The sequence below is a fragment of the Limulus polyphemus genome, unplaced genomic scaffold (assembly GCF_000517525.1).
Source record: "Limulus polyphemus unplaced genomic scaffold, Limulus_polyphemus-2.1.2 Scaffold1712, whole genome shotgun sequence".
Classification (NCBI taxonomy): domain Eukaryota; kingdom Metazoa; phylum Arthropoda; class Merostomata; order Xiphosura; family Limulidae; genus Limulus; species Limulus polyphemus.
Genome location: NW_013667322.1, coordinates 81,855 through 108,336, shown reverse-complemented (window position 1 = coordinate 108,336; position 26,482 = coordinate 81,855). Strand labels below are relative to the sequence as shown.

The 26,482-nt window shown below is 31.2% G+C and overlaps 2 protein-coding genes across 6 annotated transcripts in view; one reads left to right on the top strand and one right to left on the bottom strand.

The window, feature by feature from the left end:
- The window catches only part of LOC106464660 (sorting nexin-29-like), a 92,003-nt gene extending 91,606 nt beyond the window's left edge, over window positions 1–397 (top strand). For both annotated transcript variants that reach the window (XR_002611799.1, XM_022392424.1), the window contains one exon: window positions 90–397. The gene's annotated coding sequence lies outside the window, so the exon portion shown is untranslated. The remainder of the gene's footprint in view (window positions 1–89) is intronic.
- Window positions 398–2,052: 1,655 nt separating this feature from the next.
- LOC106464659 (josephin-1-like) lies at window positions 2,053–26,234 on the bottom strand. Of its 4 annotated transcripts, XR_002611798.1 has the most exons (6): window positions 26,023–26,234; window positions 19,530–19,791; window positions 16,831–16,956; window positions 6,346–6,526; window positions 4,087–4,433; window positions 2,059–2,482 (listed from the first exon to the last, which is right to left on the bottom strand). XR_002611798.1 is itself a non-coding variant. In XM_013924819.2 (5 exons), the coding sequence occupies exons 2-5, from the start codon at window positions 19,730–19,732 to the stop codon at window positions 4,257–4,259; spliced, it is 687 nt and encodes a 228-aa protein (XP_013780273.1). In that variant the 5' UTR covers window positions 19,733–19,791; window positions 26,023–26,234; the 3' UTR covers window positions 2,053–4,256. The 4 variants fall into 4 exon arrangements, 3 of the variants coding, with proteins under 3 accessions (XP_013780273.1, XP_022248122.1, XP_022248123.1); XM_013924819.2 differs by having other exon boundaries at window positions 2,053–4,433; XM_022392414.1 differs by having other exon boundaries at window positions 2,053–4,433; window positions 26,201–26,233.
- Between the last annotated feature and the right edge of the window lie 248 nt (window positions 26,235–26,482).

The following is a 26,482-nucleotide window of genomic DNA, read 5'->3' as shown; positions in this document are numbered from 1 at the left end:
TTTAGGTTGTTCTTGAATTATTTTTTATTTTTTCTTGGAAAATTTTGAGTTTTTTCATTAAAAATGTCAAACATTCACATTTTTACCAGGAAAAAACGGCAACCAAAGCACGAGGTCAGACCCTTAAAGTGGCAGGGCTACATCTGAAAACCTTGCTTTTCACATGGTCAGTCCTATGTTGGGTGTTCAAGAATAGAATCACCAAGAAACTTATATTTTGAACCAATAACAACTTCTAATGTGGTGTATCAAGAACTCAAGAGTATCAACAACACTGAGGCTGTAGAGAGAGATTAACACCATAATTTTAACACAATTTCAGTAACGTGGAATAAAATAGGTGTGAAATAAAGTAGTTGTAAAGTTAATTATGTGTGAAATAAAATATGAATATAAATAAAATTTGTGATTTGTTTTATTTTGTAATGTGTCTAACAGACAACCTTCTTCAGGGAATAAATAACATGTTATGTAGAAACTAGGCTAAGTAAAACTAATTTATCCTTTTACCCAATTACTGATAGATAATTCAGTTTGCATTCATAACTGCAGTGATATATTACCAGAAATCAATGAGGAATGGTTGGTTTTATTGGTAATTTTTATTTTGGACTTATGAAAGCTCTTTACTTGTTAGTATGTCCTCATCTATGAAAGAAGGTATCAGAGTGAACTATAGTTTCCCTTGTTAACTAGGAATGTAACACTTGATGTTACAAAGGAACAGGAAGCAAACCCTGGCCACTGCTGTTTCTAAACTTTGTTACAACTTCTAAGTAACCAGGATGTATGTACTCTGCATTGAACAATTCAAATTCTGCTGTCTTACGGTTTTTAGGCTTAGCCCGGTATTTGTCTATCTTTCGCACCTGGCCAGATCATGGTAGGTGTGTGTGGTAGACGGGTGATAAGTGGAGATAGAAAATTGTGCCTTCCCGTTTTTGTTAATGGTGATAACTTGGCACCTAAGAGAGTTTATTCTTGCTCAAATTCTTGGCTCGTCTTTGTCTGCTCATACTCCAGCAACCATTAAACTAAACTAACTGTTCCAGACAATCAAAGAGTTAAGTGTTATTGTCTTCCTTCCTCAAATTGATCACATTCTAGTTGATTATTAAACATTTTGCATTTCTTTCATGTCTGGTCTAATTGGACTCGATTACAGCTCCGCTAAGGAAACCTTATTCAACTTTCAGTTATTGTGGTTTAGTAATTTACTTGTTGGATTTAAGTGTACTTTAAAATACCACAGATGAAATTATTAAAAACAATTTTGATGTCATGATCAAGGGTTTGTTATTATTGAGTTTGAGCATTTCTGTGCTCCTTTGTAACACCCTTGTAAATTCTAATTTTGACTTTGCTAACATGGATAGGTTTCCAAGATGATGAAGTACGAGGTAAAGAGAAGCTGCTGGGGTGTGTGGTTAGAAAACCTGCATTGAGCTGTTTGACTGTTATAAATTTCACGCAAAGCTACACGAGGGCTATCTGCCCTAGCCGTCCCTAATTTAGCAGTGTAAGACTAGAGGGAAGGCAGCTAGTCATCACCACCCACCGCCAACTCTTGGGCTACTCTTTTACCAACGAATAGTGGGATTGACTGTCACATTATAATGCCCCCATGGCTGAAAGGGCGAACATGTTTGGTGTGACAGGGAGTCGAACCCACAGATTGTGGGTTGAGCACCCTAACCACCTGGCCGTGCCAGGCCTAGCATTGAGCTTGGAGTGTAAATTTTCATATTTTTCATTATGTGTATTGTGCTCTTACTGTATTAGTATGGCAGGGTATTGAATTTATTTTTGTTATAATTTTATTTTTATTAAAGTGAAAGTTGTTTGTTTGCTGTAGTAAGCTTGTATGTGTTACACATTGTCTTGCGTGTCATGAAATTTAGTGTTTTCTAGGTTACAATTCTGTTGTGTCAGTTGATTTTCAGTTTAAAGTTGGGACAGCTTCAAATAATGTGGAAGAGTTGTGATATTAACACAAACTAAACCCTTCTATAGCATATTATATTGATCAATTTTTTATTAATACAATACAAAAAAATTAAGTACATGTTTTTGCACTTAGTTACAAGATGTAGACAAACAGAATGTGCCCTATTTTGAACAATGCTACTTTTGCCCATAGGTCCTTTTTTCCCACGTTTACACACCAAACCCAAGACTTGTCCTTCACACCTGGCCAGCTTGCTGGATAACTTGAGCAGAGCTCTTGGCAGGTTGTCTAACATATGCAAATAGAGAAGTAAAAACCTTGGTATCTCTCTTTTTTTTCTGTGAATGCATTGTGTTTGATGATGAGGATGACATGATGTTCTGAGTAGTGCAGGAAGAGCTTCAGAGTTGAATATAATCCTGAGTTAAGTTAGTTCTTGCTCAGATTTGGGCCTTTTCTTTATTTGGTGAATTTATCTGTCGAGTAGCCATTAAAGAAATGTCACATTCAGGTTCCCTTTTTATGATTGCTCAGCTACAGAGAGAGAAAATATATTGTGAATAGTGTTGGCAGTTTAACAAGAGATTTGTTCTCAGTTTTTAGGAAGACAGTTCATTTCATGGGTGAGAACACTAAGATGTGCTGAAATCCAATTCTCATTTCAATGTGCTGTGTAATTACTCCATTTCATTCCCAGCTAAAGCATTCAATCCGTAGTAAAATAAATACAAATTCATCACTTTTACTTATTCACATTGTTATTTGATATAGTCCTCTTGCTACAACAATTAGTCAACATGTCTACACTATAATAAAACATTTTATTTTGACCACAACACTATATCTTCTCTTTCATTTCACCCTACAATAAATCACTACATCTGTCAGCAAGAAAAACATCCTTAAGATCAGTGTCAGTAACAAAATCAGCACTGAATATAGACAATACGGTGTGGTTGATATATTTTTATACATGCTTCTCACTTTCACTTATTTCTTATTACGAACTAAATAACAATGCACTCAAGCTCAGTTAAGTACATGAAGAACGTATTTATTTTAAAATATTAACATGAGAATGTAAGATAAATATAGCTCCAGCCAAAAATTTACTCTTAGCATGCACAGGCTAAGTATTAGTACAAGAATATAGTCATAATCAGCAATCTAACACCTACAGAATGTACTCAAGTGCATTATCTGTACCACAAAAATGGTGTGAAGCTTTTAAGTATGACAAGAATATTTGTCAGTTCTGAGAGAAAAACAACATTTTTGAATAACTTTGAACTTCAGCATATTCTCTTCACACATTGCTTTCTATACAAAACATGTTTAACAAACAGTAGGATTATGGTTCTATGTAATGTTCTAAATATTTGACTGTGTATGTAGTTACATAATAAGTATTACAGTGTCATAAAATCCTTTTCAAAGTTATTTGAAACTTAATGGATACTTGAAATTTGATAGCCAAAAAAATTTACAAGTTGAAAATATTCTGATTTTATGTCTACTGGTTATGAAAGAAGGTTACAAGTAAGTCAATTCACTGCTAATTTATTCTCTCTGCTACATAATCTACTTATATTTTTTTTCAAGAACAGTTTATTGAAGCTTACTCTACAAAAGTTGATAATAATAAAACAGTAAGTTAAAACAAATACACATAAATTATGACTCTTGTCTTTTATTGAAACACCATAGTAACTTCTATATAAAGTACACACACACACATTAACAAATATTGATTATTTTAAACTTCTAGTTTATGTACAAATGTATGAAAGCTACATTTTCCCCAAAATCACAGTAAAGTCCCTTGTTACTGTATCAATATAAATGTATATTCTGATTCATTAATATTACATATATATTTAACTCTCATGTACTATCTTATAAAATCATAACCTTTGTACAATATTTTCTTTTAAAGGGTCTTCCAACAATGACTATTTAAAGTTAACTGCCAAACTTTTAACACTTTTATATACCTCAGCACACTTAAAACATATTTTTTAATTTACAATATATAACTTTATTTAAAAGAAGTAACATACAAAATATTGTGATTTGCATATCCACCAGGTGCACTACACCTTTTAAACAGAAATATATTTTCATTTGGATGGCCTTACCTTTGACTGCTTAGAAGAAGTTAAACCATCTACTAAAAAGCAGTTCACAAGACTACTTGACTGTCTTCTGAGAGCACACCACAGAATCTTGGGGATTAAATCCCCATTATAGAAGAAATTAATAATTGCACCATAATCACTTCAACAATTGTTAAAAGCAGCAGTGAATTTTATGTTCTTTCTTGCTGGATATCATTTCCATGATGCAGCACTGGTAACTGGCTAACATTTTTTCTTCTGTCCATTCTCCAAATACCACTCTGTTCAACCTCTTGAGACATAACTACAAAAATTTCACGGTTTTTAGATCGGATTTGTTCCTGTAGGTAACTTAGGAGCTCTTGTTCCTAATAATAAAAAAGAGAGAGAGAACATAGTAAATTTATACTCACATGACTTTTTAATTGTTTCTGTATGTCAAAAGTTGTGTTATCACTTCCATGTTAAAAATGAAAACTGCTTTCTCCACAACATGAGAATATTACACACTAGCTGTAAAATGACATACTACTATTGGTTATACATTTCAAAAAGTAAGAATCAAATTAACAAAATATTTCTGGGTTTTAACAAGACCTTAATTTTTTGAAAAAAAATGAAATTAAGAGCTTTTTATCAATTTATGAAGAAAAATACATAGTCTAGTTAGTTGCAATTCTGTTGTTTTCCACAATTCATACCTTATCCTTGAGCATTAACTTAGACCAGTAGGAATCATTTATGCAAAAGGCAAGTAGTCCCTGTAATAATATATTTACAAACAAGTTGTTGTCACCATCAACTTAACTGTTTGTGTCCTACTGAATTTAAAGTTTATAATGCAAGAAAGGGGTAATAAATAATATGATTTTTAGTTTTAACACCAGGTTTAGCATTTTGTATCTTGGTGATTTTACAAATTAATTCTGACAGTAACAAAATGTATTGCATGACCAGCTAAGAAATGCAGTTTCATGCAATGTTAATTCTCATCAGTCCAGTAATGTCAGTACAGATTGTCACACAATGGAACTTTATATGACTTTGGTGTGGAAAATGACTTGGTGTAGTTTTTAGATGTTTCCAATATATTTATCAATTTATGTTCTAGTTATGCTAAAGGTAAGTTACTTCTGATTTTCAATGCCACCATTAGGTTTACCATGTTTTGTTTCTTTTATAGGAGTTACTAATTAATAAGCAAGAATGGGTAATGAATCATTACTAGTAATTTTACTTGCCACTATCGAGGTTAAAAATATATGGTGTAAAAATGCAGAAAGAGTAAAAGGAAAAACTGAAACATTCATAATTCATGCTCTTGATAAATTACAATACTAATTTTTACATTTTCAGTTTTAGTTTATCCTTTAACAGTACTGAAAGATGAATATAAGGGTTGTACATCTTAGGAAGTCTGTATACAGAGGTTAATATACACCTCCCATATCAAAAACAAACACCAATTCATGACACAGACAATGGCAGTCAGTATCAGTTCTTCATCACCTCATGCAAAACCATCAGCTAAAAGTGCAACACATTGACAACATTAAGATCTATTTTTTCACCTTGAAGTATCTGATGCTTGCTGGCCATTCATCTAAAGGTGTTCTAAAACAAAACCACAGTCACAACATAACACTAAGAAACTAAAACCATCCCATTTTTTTCCGTCCACTCAAATAAAATTGTTTCCAAACAAAGTCACAGCATAACACTGAAAATCCAAAACTATCCCATTTTAAAGTATCTTAGGCTTGCTGTTAATTCAAACATTCATTGTTCATGTTTTATCTTAAATGATTTTTGAGCACATTACCAATCGTTTTTGTTTTCACACAGACAAAATATGTACACATACACACAGTTATTGTTTTCATTGAAGCCTTACAAAAAGTTATATATTGTATAATATTTACCTAGTTACATGCATTTCCAAAAAAATAATGGAATTTTCTAATTTCTTGACAGTTTACATAAACAAAGATATTACCTTTCCTAAACACAATGGTCTATCTTGGAAAGTTCTAATTTCTTGATAGTTTACATGAACTAAAATATTACCTTTCCTAAACAGGATGGTCTATCTTGGAAAGTTCTAATTTCTTGATAGTTTACATGAACTAAAATATTACCTTTCCTAAACAGGATGGTCTATCTTGGAAAGTTCTAATTTCTTGATAGTTTACATGAACTAAAATATTACCTTTCCTAAACAGGATGGTCTATCTTGGAAAGTTCTAATTTCTTGATAGTTTACATGAACTAAAATATTACCTTTCCTAAACAGGATGGTCTGTCCAATTTTGAGTCAAGATTGTAAAAATTGCCTTCTACTTCTCGAACAGCTATCCAGTGCTTACGATTGAGAGGTAGCTGTAAAAACCCGAACTTCATCTCACTGGGAATGTTCAGAATAAATCCAAAAATTTTTGACAAGTCTATGCATGCTGGATCTCTGAAAAATAGATAAATTATATCTACTGAATATTAAGGTTTCTTCCTATTCAAAATATAATAATAATAGTTTCAAATATTTCTTTAGTTGTTTGCAGGCTGTAAATTTTTACAAAAGAAAAAAATCTACCAAAAAAGTTAGAGTTAGTCAAGTATTTAAATTCAAAATGTTTGCTGCTGATTAACATTTTTGAAAGTGTGTTTTGACTTAACCAATACATAATTTTAAGTATTTTTAAATGTTTAACTTTTTTTTTTCAAAATTTAAGATTATCTATGATCTGGATGAAATGAAGCTAATTTTAGATTATATTTCTTTTATTAAAGCACAACTAATTCCAATTTTATAAATAATTTATTGTCATAAGTGTTTTAACTTACAACTTACCTTCATCTGTATGATGCACACACACATACTACACAATCTCAAAGTATAAATGACAAAGTTTGGAAAGCAAAATAAGATAAATAGAATGTTATGTCTTTGAACCATGAGTGTAAACAAAGAGATTTAAAATATCATTATTACCATAAATAGTGACACAAAATAATAATTTCAGTTAAATGATTACACAGTAGTTAGAAAACATAATACTGGCTGTCTGCATTAAGACTTGAATTAAAGTAATATTTTTGAAATTTTGGCACATGACAAAAGTCCCTCTGTACAGTACGTGTATCTTGAATGGGAGAGAATTTTGTTTGGAAGTTCACACAAAGCTACCCGAGGGTTATCTGCACTAGCCGTCCCTAATGTAGCAGTGAAAGACTATAGGGAAGGCAGGCTAGTCATCACCACCCACCACCAACTCTTGGGCTACTCTTTTACCAACGAATAGTGGGATTAACCATCACATTATATCATCCCCACGGCTGAAAGGGCTAGCATGTTTGATGGGACAGGGATTCGACTCTCAGATTGCAAGTTGAGTGCCCTAACCACCTGGCCATCTTGAATGGAGATAAAAAAAAATTGCAATTTTATTTAATTGATTACAGATTAGTTGAAAATATAAACTTAGCTGCCTGCTTCATATTATTACTCAAACCTCAATCAAAATACTACCCAGAATAAGTCATGCATCTTCTGCCATAAACTTCTAAAACGTGGTGGTAGTTTTAATGGTGAGAGATCACCTATTTCACCACCACATCTTTATCTTGAGCTACATCTTATTGTGAAACTGGCAGTATCTCTTCATTCTCAGTCAAACTATTTCACTGATTAGTTCTGTTTCTTTTTGAAAAATACTACTTTTCTTTACTTTAAAGCAAGGTTCCAATAAGTTTGATGAGGTGAAATTTGGACAGGTTTATACCCCAGCAAATTTAGTTTCAAACCTTTCTCTCAAGTAACTTCAACAGACAACAGCGAAGCCACGGTTTGGACAACTTCTAAAATTACAAGTCCAGTGTAGCTAATGTTTTGAATAATTTATTCAAATAGTTATAGAAATTTTATACATGCCTCCAATAGGAAACATTGGTAATATTGAGGTTGGTGATGTTATCAGCAGCACAGAAGCGTACTGCTCTCTTATTCTAAAAACCTTTCAAGGATGATAGTAGGCTGAATTTCATTGTGTCTGTATCTCTTGTATAAATTTATTTTGTGGCATATTTAAAATAATTTTGTATAATTATTCGTTTTTCACATGCTCAAGCATTTGGTTGAAATGTACAACAACCTCTCGACTGATATAAAATCAACTACAGCTTACTGGAATTTCCCAGCATTTATTATCACAAGTTGTAATGTGAGAAGGAAACATGGTTTTTGACAATCCATCATCATCATCAGAATCTTTCAAAATATTTGTTCAATATATCTATCTCTCAATAAGAGCTTACTCTTATTGAGAGATGAATATTTTTCTTTTTCAATTTCCCATATATTCATTACATCTTACAACACTTTCCAAAAATGCTTGACATTAAGAGCAGCTTGTTTTAAATCCCTGTGATCCAGTGTCCTGTGAAGCTAAGGAAACTGTTTGTTGTTGAATATAGCCAGATACCTATGTCTGACATTTGACACTGACATTCAAAATCTAACCAATTACTGCAGTCTTGCATCTTTCACATACAACTGAGACAAGTTTTTATTGGAAATTTGTAATGTGGTTGTGCTTTCTTCATCAACCATAATACAAATTATCAAGCAAATAAACCCTTCATCAGTAACAATTAAAAATGGTTGGTTATTCAACATATTAATTCCACCAACTTCATATTATAACTCTTTTAAAAAAAAATCATTAATGTACCATTGCTTCTTTTTTTTACTTTGGCAACACTTCTAAATGGTATGAACAACAGATCAGGCATTACCAGTGATGACTGATCTCAGCACAATGGAAACATGGACAACTGAGGGTTACTGAGGTGGAATGATGCCCAGCAAGACTAAGAACAAGTGGGGTGATCTCTACGCAACTCCAGCTCTGGTCAAGACAACCAGAAGTACACAAGGATATCAGGAGAACCAACAGTAAACTTTAAACACTTCCACAACATCTACAGGAAACTAAAGGAACCCAAGTTGATCGTGGCCAATGACTTGGGAAAGCATGGCACACAGCTTGCACCAAAGGATTTAGTGGTCAAGCCCAACTCTTTCAGGGCTGAGTGAAGATTAATAATACTTGTAAGGGTACAAAAACAAAAGGTCAAGTTCACAGTACACAGAAGAAGCCATGACAATTAGTATCTTGCAAAACATCAAGTTCACCACTCTAACCAGTGAATACCAACTTTATTCTGACAAATGGCAATATACTAGGTGTAAACAGAAGTAGATCTCCAGCTGTGTCTAAGAAATTTCACTCACAGAATGAAGGCAGTCATCTCTGACCTCTGATTTCACATAAGCATCCTCAGAACAAATGTACTGTGTAATTTATCAGTCCGTTTTGGTCAGTATATCAACACAATCTGTGGCTTGTATGTTGGCAGAGCAGTGGTAGTACAGTTTGGAACACTGAAAAATATCCAAACATATCAGGCAACTAACTTCAATGGCCATTTCTTCTCTAACTTGTGTGTAATATGTCAAATGTGGTGAAGACATGCATTTCACCTTATAGATTATTTAGTAGAATAAGTAATACAAACTACCAAGTGTATACTTATAAAAAATTTTATCCTGGTCAAACCAACTGGAATTATCACATGATGTATATTATGAATATATACACTGCAACTAAACATAGGTCTAAAGGCCATTTGATGAACATGCTCATTTTCAGGCAGATAATACTACTCCATGTTGACATGATGTATGATCCTCCCAAATAGGCAGATGTCATATGGTGTCCAGGGGAATAGATGGAGTGATTAAGGTCTCCATTATTTAATATGAATAAATTTGCCATCAACAACTTGGAAAGGCTGCTCAATTAAATAAAATGCAGCTTGGAAGTGTACTAGGAGCTGGGGGGGGGGGGGGAGGAGAAACAGAAAATAATACCAATGTGGTGAAAGCTTTGTAAGTCACACCAAAAACTAGAAGTAAACTTGTAGATGGAAAAAGGAAGGAAGTGGTTTGTATTGAACAAAAATAAGAACTGGTGTCACCTAAACCGAGTCAGCTCAGATGTAGGAACCCAGTTGCAGTCTCAACCCACCTTCCTTCATGCTGGAACTTGGCTCTATCCACATGATAACCAGACTGTAGGGAGAAAAATTAAACCAGGTTAGAGAGCAAGTCATGTTATCTGTTGTCCAACAGGGAGGACAGAGGGCAGCACAACTAAACAAAATGAACAATTAGAGACCCAATGAAGAAAGAGGATTGAGTATATCCCAGGCACTAGGGATACATCTTCTACAGACAATATAGGTCATGAGTACAAACAAAGCCCATAGAAATGTTGTTTGACCATCTCAAAAAGATTTTTAAAAAGATCATGGTTGTAACCTATTATAACCCTTTTCAACCTATACGCCTAGCCGAACTTCTGACCAACTAGAATTCAACTGATACTGCATTTGCAATTCAGACTTTTGTTACTTAAGATCAAATTCTTGACCATTCTGTATATCTCTTTATTCAAACAGCCAGTTTTAGCTATCCTGTTTTCTTTGCCAAAGTATCCAGATGAATTCATTGAAATGCATGAAGGATCATCTCACAGATGATAACCAGTATCTACAGGACTTATTCCATATCAAAAGATTGGATTAAGTGGTTAGGCCAGTCCTCAAGACTCTGGAAACTGGCCTGATTTTTACTGTGACTCAGCCTATTTTTGTACTGTGTATCTTTCAGTATCCAATTGTTTTCTTTGTGTGTATGTGTTTTATGATGAGTAAAAGGTTCTCTCTTTATGATTATTCTATTACATATTATATGGTACCTTTTAGTAGTTAAAGTGCTTTTTGTGTATATTGTGTTGTTTCATTATTTAAAGGTATGTTAATGTGTCAATTATCATGTATTACATTTTTTCTAATTGATGATATTAATTTTGGATGTTTGAATTGCAGCTTATTGTTTAAGGGTTGTGTCATCTATGTTGCATGTTAACATTTATAGGGGAGAGAAAAGATATTTTCTTGACCATAAAGTTAACTAGCTCTGAAGTTAAATTTAACTGTCGGCTTGAGAACAAGCTGGACACAGAAGGTGGAAGGAAAAGTATGGGATGCAGACATACCATGCACTTCCGTATTTTAATGGAGAAATTTTCAAACTTTTTTGTTTATTCTGAGTCTATGCAGTTTTTGCACAAAGACATAGTCCAGAAAACTGTTAAGCTGCCTTTGTTCATTTGTTGTTCTCTACAGATAATACCTGCTCTGCCTGCAGGAGACACAGTTAGAATGTGCATATTGTTCAAGAAGGTCAATGACAGCAGTGTCCTTCATTGGTAGAGCAGATAAAGGATAGAGGTTACAGCCTCCACTATGTTGAATGAGAAGGAACAGTCATGTGGGTAGCACTATTTACTATGAGTAAATTCGACATTCCATGTTAAATAAGAAACTTTAGATTTAAATAGCTAACACAAGATCTCAAGCGAGTTGGTTGAAGGGAAAACAACATCAGGGAAAAATCCAGTTAATCAATTCATGAATCTAATAGCAGGTAACCAACCAGTGTCTTAACACAATTACATACACTATGTTTCTTCTATAGAATATTGTTTTCATTTTGTGTTACACATCATGTCCAGTCTTTCTATTTTTTATTTTTTGCTTAAAAACTCAATTATTAGTTAAATTCAGATTTACTTCATAATTTGTCCTGCTAATCCTCCTGTTTTAAAGTGAGCCTACCTAAAACTTTTGGTAAAAATCAGTATAACCTGAGAATACCACACCTCCACATGCAAAATACAACCTATACCAGGATATCCACACTTTTCGCAATTGACAAAATATACTCGTAATCAGATTGTTTACTTGTCTTACTATAGACCTTTACTAGCTATCGATTCAAAACTGTGTAATGTAGTGCCTACTTGTTTTACAAAATTGGTAACCACTCATCAAGTACTCTGGGAATGTTGCATATTACAGCCCTTTCAAATCACTCCATCCATGGAGAGTGTATCACACAGACTTCATAGAATGTGTCTGTTCACACAAAACTGCACTGGATGCAGTCTGCAGTAAGCTCCAGAGAATTTGTTGCACAAATCTTATTTATACTTTCTTCACCATCTTGATGAAGAAATATGTCACAATTTAACACTACTTTCAGCATACCTGAAAATATTTATTGGTACTGTGCTTTCAAGTTTCTGATACTGTTGAATGTTCTTATCCATAACAGATCATGTGTAACTAGATATTGCAATTACCTTACCTAACAGTTATACACTTCTAACAGCCTAATATACTACCTACTCCGTGAAAGGCGTGCAATTCACAACACTACTAACCTACCTACTCAATAAATTTTCTTTCTGAGCAGCTGGGTGTTCTTTGAGTTCATAGATGTAGATAATCTGGTTTGGCAGCACATATCCAAGAAAGCTTAAAAAATCAGTTTGTTTTTCATTACATATCCATTCCCATTTTCAGAAGTGGTAATCACAAGGTGATGAGGCAAGTGCCTCATGATAGCCAATCCGAAATAAAAAAGCAAGAAAACATACATGATCACATGTCTTTGCTATTCACATAGGCAGACCATTTCCCAAATGTGAACACATTAGGTCATACTGACATACTAAAAAAGACAGTAGTACCAGTCTTTCCTCAATGAAATTATGTGATCCTCTGAAAATGAAAATGGTGAAAAGTCTAAAGGAGTTAATCCAATTTTCGTGTAGTGATGTAATGAAAGGTTAGTATGAGTGGTGGAAGAAAGTTTAAGAGAGTTAATTCAATAAATGAAATTATTTTAAAGTAGAAATAACAGCTATTTTAATTTTCAGCATAGTTAAGGCTTGCTTCTTTACTTAGAAAATGTAATATTTTTGTTTTATAGTACATACATGATTTTATTATTTAAATCCAGCACTGTGCTGTTACCATAGTCACTGTAACATATGATGTTTAATACTACATGATAATTAACAATTCCTCAAATAATAAATTAAAATCTAAACTTTGAAATAATTCTCAGGATAATTTGAATATATTACAGTGCTATTTATACATAGAACATCAAACAAGGGAAATATTAATAAGTGCTGGCATTACTTTCACCGAAATTTTAACAGGTAACATTAAATCCAGAAAAAATATTGAATACTAGCAATGATAATTTTGAATATACTATGACTGCAGAGTAAAAAAAGAGATGTATGAGAAAATTAATATTTAACACGATACTCTTCATAATAAACATGACAGCAACCTCATACACTCTCCATTTTTTCCAGTTGTAAATTTTTCGGTACTTAGCATTAAAATGGGTAATGTGGCAAAAAAAGCTCAGATTCAGAATTTTAAAACAGTCAGCTACATGTATGATGAGAGATAGGAAATTTGAAGCCTTCAACTTGAAAACAAAAGTGTAATCACAAAGTCATAACTGTGAACTTTAACCTTTTTTAGTTCAAAGCATTAACATGTGGTGACGTAAATGAAAGGCTAGTATGAGCTAATAATGTGACATGCCATAATCACACAAATAGGTAAATGAAAATAATATATAATTTGCAAATGAAATGAAATTATTTATATTGCTTGAATAAATGTTTATGTTCATGAAAACCTGTTTCAAGAACTTTATATGGTCAAAGAAGTGGGAATTCTTTTCACTTCCAGAAATTCTCTAATCACCACAAATTTTTATAACACAGTAGTCAACAGTTTCCTTCAGAATTCTCAGGTTATATATTTTTAATGTGACATCTGAAACATTTTCTTCTGCAGTTACCCAACAACTACAGTTGCTGGAAATAAGGTTGCAAACTGAAAGACCTATGGTTTGTACTGGCTCACAGAAGAAAGACATCTATTTTACTGATTTTAAAAAAATATAAACTCCACTAAAATTAAAACAGTAATGTTTTATTATTCTTTTCTAAAGGTGGTAAAAGCTATAGAAAATAGTCTAGCAATACCACATACCTTAAAATGCAAGTAAAACACAAAAAATGTGATCTCCCCTTATTTTTCTTGTATAATTTGCATTGTTCATGGTTAGTACTCTGTGGGTATTCTAGCAGCCAATTACCATGAGTATCAGTAATCAGCCATGCTAGACTGAATTTTCACTTCCCTACCATACTTTGACTAACACCTGAGCTGTTTAAAACACTTATTCAAGCAAAAAAAAAAACAACTATGAAACAAGTCTTTAAAATAAATTCTAAATGGCACTACATTAAGAAACAATCATCTTGGTCTTTTTGCCATTGGATCACAGTCTCATTCTGTCAAAAACCATGCAAATGTTGATGGATTTTGCATAGATGTCTCCCATGGAAACATCTTTTAATGGAATAAACTAAAGAGGAGAGCAGAAAAAAGAGCTTCAAAGAGGTCCTCAGGATCAAAATGAAGAAACGCAACATCAACTCTTGAGAGATTATTCCCTAGGACCATCTAAAGTGGAAGAGGAGTCTGTTACAAGGATCTCAACATTCTGAAACCATACGATTACAACAGATGAAAAGTGGAATCAGCAGAAATAGCATGTCATGGATAAGATCAACAATCCAGGACCATTAATTCCACTTGGAAACCCAAACTGCAACAGTCTGTCAATTTCAGATTGGCCTCATCAGCAATTACTGGACACACAGTTAAGATCATTATGGAAGACAATCATCCTCAAATGTGAGGGACTGATAGAGAGACAGCCTAAACAAATTACTAACAAATTCTAAGTCATTAAGTCCCCTAAGTATATTTCAACTTTTCCCAACTTCAGTATAATAGAAAATGGCAAAGACTTACATTTTTCTCCCAAATAGTGTACTTTGGAAAGAGCTAAACCCTCCTCTATCATGTAACCAAAATGTTACTGAACATATTTCAAGTTGCCAATAGGACAAGTCAACTTGTACCTCATTTGCTACTGAATATACATCATGAAATGTCACCATGCTAACCAAAAAAGTAAAGATTCAAGCTGATGTTGTCACTGAGACGACTCTCATATAGTTGCAAGCATTAACAAAGCTGTATATCTTGTAGTTTCCTACATAATTGCATTCCATTATGTTTAAATGCCTTCTCAGTTTACTGCTGCAATTCCACCTAACAAAGAACTTTTCAAACTGAAAACCTTTCTACTTCAACGTTTTGTTTATCCCACAATTTTTCTTGTATGATAATGCATAAACCTTTAAAACAATAATTATTATGAATAATTTTATTTGCTGTCAAGAGCATTTTCATGTGCATCAGTCATCACACCGTATGATAATTAAGTATAATCATGAACCAATTTTTTATAATTTTATCAATTTTTGATCTCAAAGGAAAAACTAATAACATAAATGAACAAAATAACATATATCACATTCCTGTATTTATAGTCCTGATTGTCTCTTAAAAGCAGATCCCAAGGTATTTAGTAATAAGCCCAAAATGTCACTCAGAATATCTCGACATTGATTAATCACTGTATAAATTGGTGACCAAGTACCTGATCATATTATGCACGGCAGTCAGGATTATAACACTTAATTCTATTACACTGTTGCCATATGGATTTGCATCTCTATCTCTTTTCATTAAAGAAATTTAAGCAGTAATTAAATAAAAACTAAAGCTAGAAATGTTGTTAATTATTGTTTTAAGTGTTTATGCAGATGGAATTAAGGAAAATTCTGAAACGTCTATATTCTATATACTATCAACAATTTCATGATCTTAGATTTCCACCAAATGAGTCTTGAGTATATTTTTAAACTAACAATACCATTCCAATAATAATCACATGACACCTATATAATGGCTTACAGATGGTGGTATATAGTTCAACCTGTGCTGATCAGTGTTGGCAATTCATTGTATTTCCCATTTTATGAGTCACATTTTCTAGTTTGTTTTTCATAAATCTTAGATAAAGATAATGGTAAAAATAGATGTGATAGCAATGAGATTAGGCTTTTAAGGTCTTTTCAAGATCATTTGATAAAAACCAATATTTCCAGAACTGCAAATTAGTTTACAAAATTTGATGACTTTCAGAAATTATCATGATCTGTGTGAACCCTGAAAGCCTTTGAAGGCCTGATCTGTTTCTAAATCTGTTGACATTTGCTTTATTTCTAGCTTACAAATAAAAGACAAAAGGAAAAGATTTGATCAGAATCATAAAAACAATTGAGTACTTAATTGTGATGTCATAAGCACTCTCAGCTAACACAGGTTTAAAACAGCCTTGATGGTTGGGATAAGTAACAATCATTTTTGTAATTAACACTAACTTGACTTTAATGAGGCATCAAGGGCCTCAGGTCAGAAGATACTGTATTAAAATGAAAATTACATTATTTTTAGAAATATCTTAGTTGTTGGATATCAAAAACACTTCAAAATGTGACAGTATCAATAAACTGCCTAATGGTTATTATCAGAAACTGAAACAATCAAAATATTATGCAACTAGCCCTATCTCAAATAATGATTAAAACATATAAAACCCTGACCACATTCTGAACAATGACTAAAGTACACTTTAGACCCACTGTATACCTTAAATAATAAACAAGAATATGTGAAGCCCATAAATCTGAAATACTGATCAAAGAAAAATGCCAAACCAGAAGTAAAATCTCAGTAATTATAAAATAGCCAAATTTAAAGCCAGAAAACATGAACCATAATTAAAACATGTCAATTCAAGAACACTTTTTCAGCTCAAAGTTCTTTATTAATCAGAATACTTACTTCCGCTTGTCAAACCACACTGCTTCATATCCTTTCTTTTGTAAAGCAGCCATCAATACATTTACATCATAATTTCCAAGGCCTAACATGCTCTTATGGGGATTGACAACATTATCTGGAGAAAGGCTACAAGAAAGATAAATCCAACTTTCGTATTTCAGGAACATAAACTACAGTTACGATAACAAACAGAAATTAATAATTTGTGCATCTTTTAAATGCTTGAGCTTCCTATCATTATTTATTAATTTTTTTTTGTTTAAATAGTAGAAAAATTCTTTTATACATACTGCATTGGTTCACACCCATATCCTACCTTTTTTTAACCCTAATCAAACTGTACATCTACATTGAGAATTTATATAGCCTCTTATATTTGATCTTGCACTACATAAAAAATTATTATACAAAATAGAAATTTAGATCCTACAAGTTTAAATGTTGCTTTAATCTATCACATAATTATATCTTCTGTTTCAATTATACCATTTTGTTACTTAAATGTTTATTTTCATTTTCATAACATCCAAATATTTAATACTGTATATATATATATATACATTGTTTACATTGTTTTACTTTAAATGTAGGCTACTTAAAGAATATCAAACATACTAGTTTTTTACTTTGGCTAAGTACTCATTTGCCTAATAAATAAAATCAGTTATGATTATTAATTTCTCTTGATTGTTTACAAAGTGTTTAAACAACTTCATAGGTATAGATAAAACACTTAAGGCCTCAACATTATCTTAAACACACTTATAAACATGTAAAACAGTACTGAATTGTCTGGAAGAACAAGAATGAAAAAGTATAAGCAGTATTGTTGCAACAGGGGAGTGCAAAGTGAATAAATATCTTATTATTGTTAAATGTTAAACAATGCAGTTGCATTGCATGTATGATACAACTTCATGTATAAACTTTGGGATTAAAAAAGTAACTTAATTCTTGAAGTCTAAAGACAGGATTACCTCTGACTTTTCATATTTTTTCACCACTTAATAAAATGCTTTGAGACAATTTTGAAATCAATTTTATATGTTAATTCTAAATATATTTAAACACTTTAAGCTCAAAAAATATTTTACAAATGATATTTTTTTAATTTTCTGACATTTATTTAGTGTAATTCATGAAGAAAAATATGTCATATTCTCATTACTGCATAACTGCAATGAATTTTGCCTGTAAACAAAATAACCCACTTCTCAATATTTAAAAAAATTCTGCCCATCCTAAAGATTGAATTTATTTTTGCTAAAAAAAACCTACCATCCCTTGAGATTATATTATCAATTTTTTAATTTTCACACATTTCTCTTAGTTTTGTATAGGTCTCAGTTGAAATCTTGTTCTGGTGCCACTTCAAGTGATCACTACCAATGAAACAGCTTTGGAAACAACTATAAAGCTTAAATACGCTTAAATTACCTATCATGTAATAGCAGAATATATATCTAGGTTTACAAGTTAATCTTGTAGTTTCTGTGAGTTTTGCTTTTAGTTTCATTCATTTTGAAATGTGAAAGTACTTGTGTGTTATACATGTTTGAAAGCTAATGAATTTTCTTCAATAAGACATCGACAACTTAGATATGAAAAACAGCTTACATATACAGTTTAGAGATGGGTAAGAAAGAAAACTTTATTAGAAGTTTAACAGTAGCACGTCCGATGTTTGAAGATGGCTTTGTTATCATCAGGTACAAGTAGTTTATCTAGACACAGGAATATATATACAGTATGAAACAAGAAAGTCAAATGACTGGAGATTGCTAAGACTCAATACAGCTATCTTGATGTCTGGCTTTCTTTGAAATTATGGTGTTTTTACTTTTCAGCACATATACAATGGTTTTTGAGTTTCAATGTTTGTAAACATGAAGTTTGTTTTTTTATATTCACTAGATGAAATAAAATAATCTTCATAACAGGTAAGTTTACTGTTTAGTGAGTATGTTAAGCAAATACAAAATATTGTGATGACTCAAATCTTTAATGAATATTATTTTTATACTTATCCTATTGAAATGATGTACACAAACTGCCAACTTAATTATTTTCCAATTGCAATGTGATATGTTTTAGACACAAACATTATTCACCTTTTATTGTGATAGTAAATATTGGACAAAAAAATTTTGCAAAAATGCCCAAATGGGGTCCTACAGAAAAGAGTTATGTTATTAAACAAAGGATAATTAGAAAATTACTTTTAAAAAAACAATGTGAATGAAAATAGGAAGATTATTAATACCATGTTAGAATAATGCAGTGGTGAAAAAAAGTTATAAAGACAGCACACACTTTATATATTTATTTTTTTGTACAGTGAAGGGCATGTAATTGATTAATGGGCCCATCAATTAATTGATTATCTAATAACTTCCTTGTTACTTTCATTACATTTATAACTCTTCTTTCTATTACATGTACTAGAGTACTTGTATTTTAAATTAATAATTATTTTTTTTACCTTTTATTATATAAATGTTTTTGATTTTCTTTTATGCATGTTTAATACATGGTAAGAGCATTACCATTTTATAACTAATGGTTAGAAATGATAAACATTTTTGAAGAAAAAAGCATTTGTCAAAGAAAATCTTTAAATACAGTTAAGACTTTCAGAGGAGATAATGTTTGGTTTTACAAAAACTAAATGTACTATTTAAAAAAAAACATATTCTTACCTATGACAAATATTATCTAACATTTGCTTAGAAAAGGCACTACCATCTTGGAACAAGTTATTTAGGGCATGCAGGGCACATAACTCTTTCACTTGACGCTCATGATAAACTCTTTCTGTCACATGACTGTCATCATTTCTTGTACTATTTTTCTGATCTTTACCAAGAAGTGCGTCTACAAAATTCAGGCAAGACTGGTACATTTGTATAACCTCAGAAAGAGCCAAAAAACTTTTGACTTATTTGGTAGACACATGGACAGCTGCAGAAAAAATATATACACGTACTATATTAAGTATGCTTCTTAAGAATTGTTATGATAGTAAATGATATTGAAAGCTAAATTGAAATGCTCATTTACAGTTAAGACTTTTAACCAGATTCAACATTGAAAATAGTTTATACCACTAAAGTTATTTTGTTCTTTAAAAACAAAATAAATTCCATGTAATATAATAAATCTGAAACACATCAACTTATACAAATTTAGAACATTCAACCAAAAGTCTTGTTAGGTAGGTACAGACACTGAAACTTATAATACTGTTGTGCATAGCATTGTAGTATACATGGACACATGCACCATATTATTTAAATTTGCTAAATACAGGTTTATTTCCCTGGAACTCATTTAAACAGCAACACAAAAGGCCATCAGATGTTGGTATTGGGTTTTCTAAAAATCAATGTAATTAATGTTTTCTGATGTCATATATTTTCTGATAATGTTTTCATCACAGTTTCTTGTAGTCTCACACATCAATCAAAATCATCTACATCAGTAAATTTTGTATATCCAAAACTTGTCAAACACTATATTTCTATTATAAACACTGTTTTGTAACCAAACTAAAGATCCTAAAAATAAAAAGAAAATTTAAACAGAAACTCTAAAACCCCAGACATAATCAATATTACATTCTCTTTCATAGACAATGTATGAATATACAATTGATTTAGTGTTAATACTTTAATATTGTTAGCAAGTAATATTATTTATATATATATAGATATAGAGTCCATTTTGTGTGACGCATGCAATCGCATATGTAGGCACACACTCAAATCAAATTATGCATGCTGTTTGTTGCATACGTGAAAGGCCATATTTAGTCCCACATCACATTACAATTTTAAATACTTCTGAGGAAAGCAAAAATGTTTTTCCTTTAAAAATGCACTATGCAGCATAGTAATAAATTTTCAATTCATTGTTATCATTTGTGAAGCAGAGGGAGAAGATGGCAGCAAAGGTAATAAACTAGAGGAGAAAATATTTCAAAGTTATGGAAAATTGGAAATTACCAGAAACAAAACTGCAAAAGGAGGGAGAGAGAGAGAAGATAAGATTTATCTGGTGTTAAGTTATTTTCTTCTTTTTTTATAGTTTTGATAAAATCAATAGCTCTGCTAATACAAATATTTGTAACATTAAAGAGAAAGGGTTTACTTGTTATTTCCCTTTTGTAACATCACGTTAAGCACCCATGCAATTTGCAAGCTACAGGTTCACTTGCACATGTGGATTTTCTCATGAAAAGATCTGTATATACAAATCAATACATCAGATTAGTAAAGTGAGTACCAACAGGAACCTTTTTTTTTTTCTTAGGTTTTACTTGCAATGAATGTGTATATTTCAGTGACAGAGCCAAATTATCTAATTTTCATATGCCATACTTTCAAACTTGTGATAGGGATTTACTGACCATTTGTGCTGTGTAATTATTAGTTTTTATATTTTATTAATATATTTGTCTAAAAATGCATTAAACAGTACATCAACTTGATTATAGTAGGTGGAAAAATGACAGCCAGCCTCCTCAGCTCATAATCTGAGAATTTCTACTTGTATGCATGTTTGTAATTTTAATGTATTCATTTTCTTATTAACTGCAATTTTGTTAAATCTGTTTTCATATAAAAGTATAGTTGTTTCCACAGAGATTCTCAACAATAATTAATTTCAATTTCCAATTTTAGACTACCAATAAATGTCCATTATGAAATTTAGTAACTTATGGTTGCCAAAAATTGATACAAGTTAAATTTTAAATGTCAGATGGATTAAACCACAAGTAACTTCTATCAAAAGTGTGATACTCTTTTAAGGCCATATTTTCCTTCACATATAACTGGAATTACAAATCATAACTAAAGTTCCCTTAGGACTTGTAACTCCTTATTCACGTCTACTCAAAGTTAAAAGGTATAAATTGTGAAGCACTATAAAAAACCCTATTAGCTACAAGTATTCAAACTACTGGCATAAATATTAAATAAAGGTCCCCAGATTACACCGTGAAATGAGAAAAAGTATATCTCAATCCCAAAATGATACTGTTTCATACTGTTTTCAAATTACTAGAAACAAATGTGAAAAAATAGTGAAGTTCATTAAATTGTTTTGTTTTCACAGTTACTGAGTTCAGTTCAAAATGTGTTTTACAACTGGTGGAAGAAAATGTTTAAACTGAGTGAAATGCAAACGATTTTATTATTCTTTTTCCTTTTGCATTTTATACAGCCAAAATAGAGAGGAGGAATAGTTGTTAACACTTCTTTTTTTTATGCTATTCATTAAAGTATTGGTTAAGACAATTACAAATCTATGCAACAGAAACTATTAATTGAACATACTGGTATAAATACTCTAGCATTATCAACATACAAAATGAAAAAGTTTCCAGTTATCAACAGATTAACAATGATGGTTTAACCACTGAACTACTTTTGAAGATTGTTAATAAAGATGTCCAGACTTCTGAACTACACCTATACAAACATAAATGTTAGAACAGTAATTTCTAAAATTTCAGAACGCTTCTCGGGTAATTAATTGCTGAACAATAGCTTTAGTTTAGAACCATTGTCTGTACCTTTATTTGAGATCAAAATGCTTCTTTCATATATCTTAATTTTATTAAGAATCCTCTATTGTTTAAATTTAAGACACAACTAGAAAACCTTATTTGTTGGAGTAAAGCAAAAAAGCTAACAAAAGAGAAAGTAAAGATGGGAATGGGTGAATCTACAAAATAATTTTCTAAAGAACTTAACAGAAGTAAAAATGTTAAATTTTACATGCACATATTTCCCACCTTTAAGAGGTAAAAAAATTTCTTTACCTGAAGGCTTTTTCACAAAATCTTTAATACAAGTCTGTTTATTATTAATTGAAAATAAGATATTTATACGTAATTCAAGCCCCAACGAATTAACATCTTGAAATCTACCAACAAAAGAAGATGAAAAAATTCTTAAAACTGATAAGGGGTATGCTACTGTTACAAGCAACAAAAATGTAAATTAGGACCAATAAAGCTCATATCAAAATTATAACTAACTATACTACTGCTTCAAGACAGTTCAAATATGTACAAATCAAACCTTAAAAAACATCTCATAACTGGTGAACTTTTCAATATCTTAAAAATTATATATGCCATGGCAAAAATTAAAATAAAGTTTAATTTCCCCTTGCCAGACCAAATTCACAAAGTAGTGGATTTAAAATGTGTTGCCAAATTTGAATTTTTTGTTGTTTTATTATTTGTTCATGGCAGCAGGTTCTGATTTTGTTAATTTTGTTTTTAACCTACTTTCTAATCAGTCCTCTCACTTCCAGTACCATTCAAGACATGGTATCTCTTTTTTTTTCTAGACCAGATAACATGACAAATTTGGATAGAAACTGTAAATATAACTTATGCTCTCAGTAGAATTGAAGAAAAATGAAGTGCTGGTACATTGAAAATGGTTGAAGAATTTAAAATACAACACTGTTTTATTTTATATGTGCAACAACTGTTGCAAAATGTGACTGCAACAAATGTATTGTGTGCACAAATCATTTGCTTGAACATAACAGTGACAATACCTGGCATGATGTATACAACAACATTATACAAGATGCACATTGTTTTCCTCATAAGACTGATGTTGTAACAAAGACTTTATTGGATAAATTGGCAACATTTTTACCTTTGTAAATTCCATTTATTCATGGTTTTCCAAATACATTATATGAAGTTGTCATTAAATTTACATGTTGAAGTAAATAAATAAACAAATCTTCTTTTTCTTGTAGCTGTACTTGCTATCCTGATCTTGTGTAGCTGAGGGGGGAAAAAATGTCCCTACCTACAAAACTACCTAAGTTTGAAAATCAGCATTGAAAGAGGGGTAATAAAGATATTTTTTAATATGACCTAGAATCCTTTCACAATCTTTATTTCTAAGTTGGCTAATAATCTGGTTTAGGCCCACCATCTCTTCAACCTTTATTAACTCATTTTTTTTCAAGGAATCAAAGCACTTTAATAAACTGAAATATTTTGATTGCACAGGTTAGCTTGCACATTTTGCTTTTGTTATTTACTAAAGAACCAGTACAAGAACTTGCCAATGGCTACTTAGAACCCTAAAAAACTACCAAATCTAGCAGTTATCTTCCTTGTGAAGTTGCAGTTAAGTTACTAAATCTCTCAACTACTTTTCAGTATAAAATCACAAATTGAGAAGTCCTGCATACATTGCACTATTCCTTGGCAATAATTTCATGTCCAGAACACAACAATCTCTCTTTTATCTCTCTATTTTAACTTTGTTATATATGTGTGACACATATAAAAAAAAAAGTTAATTTAAGTTTTACTCACGTTAAGACTTGTTTTCTAAATATGAATCCAGCAACCACAAAAAGAAAAATTAAACAAAATTGAAAATTTTTTTAAGCTTTTTTGTATAGTTTCACTACCATTTTTCCCTAGTATTGGAGAAATTTGACGATTATAAAATCAGTTTTGAAAACATTATAATTCTGAGAAAGAGATAAAGATTTCCTTCATTCTATGCCATCAAGTGAGACAGGGCTAACAGTTTATTAAAAAAACATTATTATAAAGCCTCCACTAATGAGATTCTTCTCAAATTATTATCACATACAAAGGTACTCATTGTAGTGAAGTATTTATTTGGTAAAACAAACCTAGCCGTATTACTACAGATAATACCAACTATGATCAATTTAATACTTTAAGCTGAGAATAAAATTCCACTTTGAGAAACCAACAAACTATTAGTAAAATTTTTCAATTATACAAATATCCCTTTACAATACAAAAGTAGCAAAATGAAGGTCATTTGATCCATCAAGGCCACCCCTTATCAAGAAAAATCATCTATTTTGTTAGAAACCAACTTACATCACATCCACATATCCATCCATTAGAATCTTAATATAATTCAAAGTAACAATAACATCACATTCCACACTGTTCTACAAGTTCATTATCTAACCAAACAAAATTTCTTTCTAAAAAAATCTATATGTAGGCTTCCAAAGCTTAAATCTATTAACCATAATATTTAAGCTTGTATTTTAAGTCTATTCAGTTTACCACTTTGATAATTCACATGAAAATTGTGATCTTTAAACATCTGTATCACTACCTCCATAATTCTTCTATGCTCCAGAGAAAACATATTAAGAACTTTAAATCATTCCTCACACCTTAAATTATTTAACTTTAGAATTATTCTACTGCAATAACCCATTTATGTAACTTTTCCATCATGTTAATATCCAATATTTAATAAGTGAACCAACTAGAAGATTCCAAAGATGCAAGGTTTATTTTATGTGAACAAGTAACATTGCTTTTCTCTCGAAAAAAATACAAGATAAGAGGTGATCTAATTGAAGTTTACAATGTTATCCAGGTGACTGATAGGATAAAGGCTTCTGATTTCTTTGTGCTATATTATGAAGAGAACAGGATGAGAGGACACATACATAAAATTTATTCATGCTCCTAAAATAATTAGTCAGTGTGGAAATCTTCTTTGTCCACATCAACAACAACACTACTAAACAAGATATCTACTTTTGCCATGTTCTCTTCTTTCATAATGAGGTTTTTTTTTAGAATCTTAAAGAACCAATATTATCTTCAAATCATGTTTTTGAAGTTAATGTGAACATAAGATTCTTAACGTCCTATCTTTTCACAAATAGATAAAATTCAAAGTAATAAAAAATTTAAATAACTACATAATATTTATATTCAATTTTTCTAACACCTTTAAAAAATTCAAAAAGTGTAATGCTTCTTGTCATATATCACACGTGGAACTTTTTTTTTAAACATTACACTAATTTCGCTAAATGACTGCTTCAACTTCTTAAGATAGGGTAGAGATGGCAATTGATCATAATTTACACAGTCTTTCACTTTCAATTGTGATATACACATTTTTGCGATACTGAGTCTCAGAGATCTTGTACTATTGTATTTGTGCAAGCCTACTTTAAAAATAGAAGTGCTTCTAGTTCTACCATACTTAAATAAGTACTAAAGTAGAAACATGTAACTATGACTATATTAGTTTACTTGGCAAAACTTAATTTTTTAGGCCTAACATACGTGACCTAAATTTAAAAAGGCTAAATTATTATAATTACTACGTTAATTAATGAAAGCTATATTACTTGTTGTAAATGCACAAATTTTATCGCAAGATTTCCCCATCCAATGCACTTTTTACGCACAAGTTAGGTTTAATTTTTAAATAAACTATAACAACAATAGTTAATTTACTAACATTTACTTATAAAGCAGTTAAAAAACATCTAGTACAACTAACAATGGTACTCGACTATTACTAACACTAGTCGTACACTCATCAATACAGGTAACATCCGATCTTACGTTGTCTACTTTTAACTCTATTGTATTTTTTACACCAGGTGTCGCTTCCGGTGAGTTTCTTGATAATAATTGATGTTACTAGTCTCAAAACTTCTAGGTTATAAACCAAATTTCAATCAATCAAAATAAATTCATGTAAATATACGGCTAACTCTTGAAGTAAAATATAATTAGTTAAAAGATAAAAAAGAAACCAATCCAATAAGTATATTTTAATAGCGACAAAACACTGTCAATAAA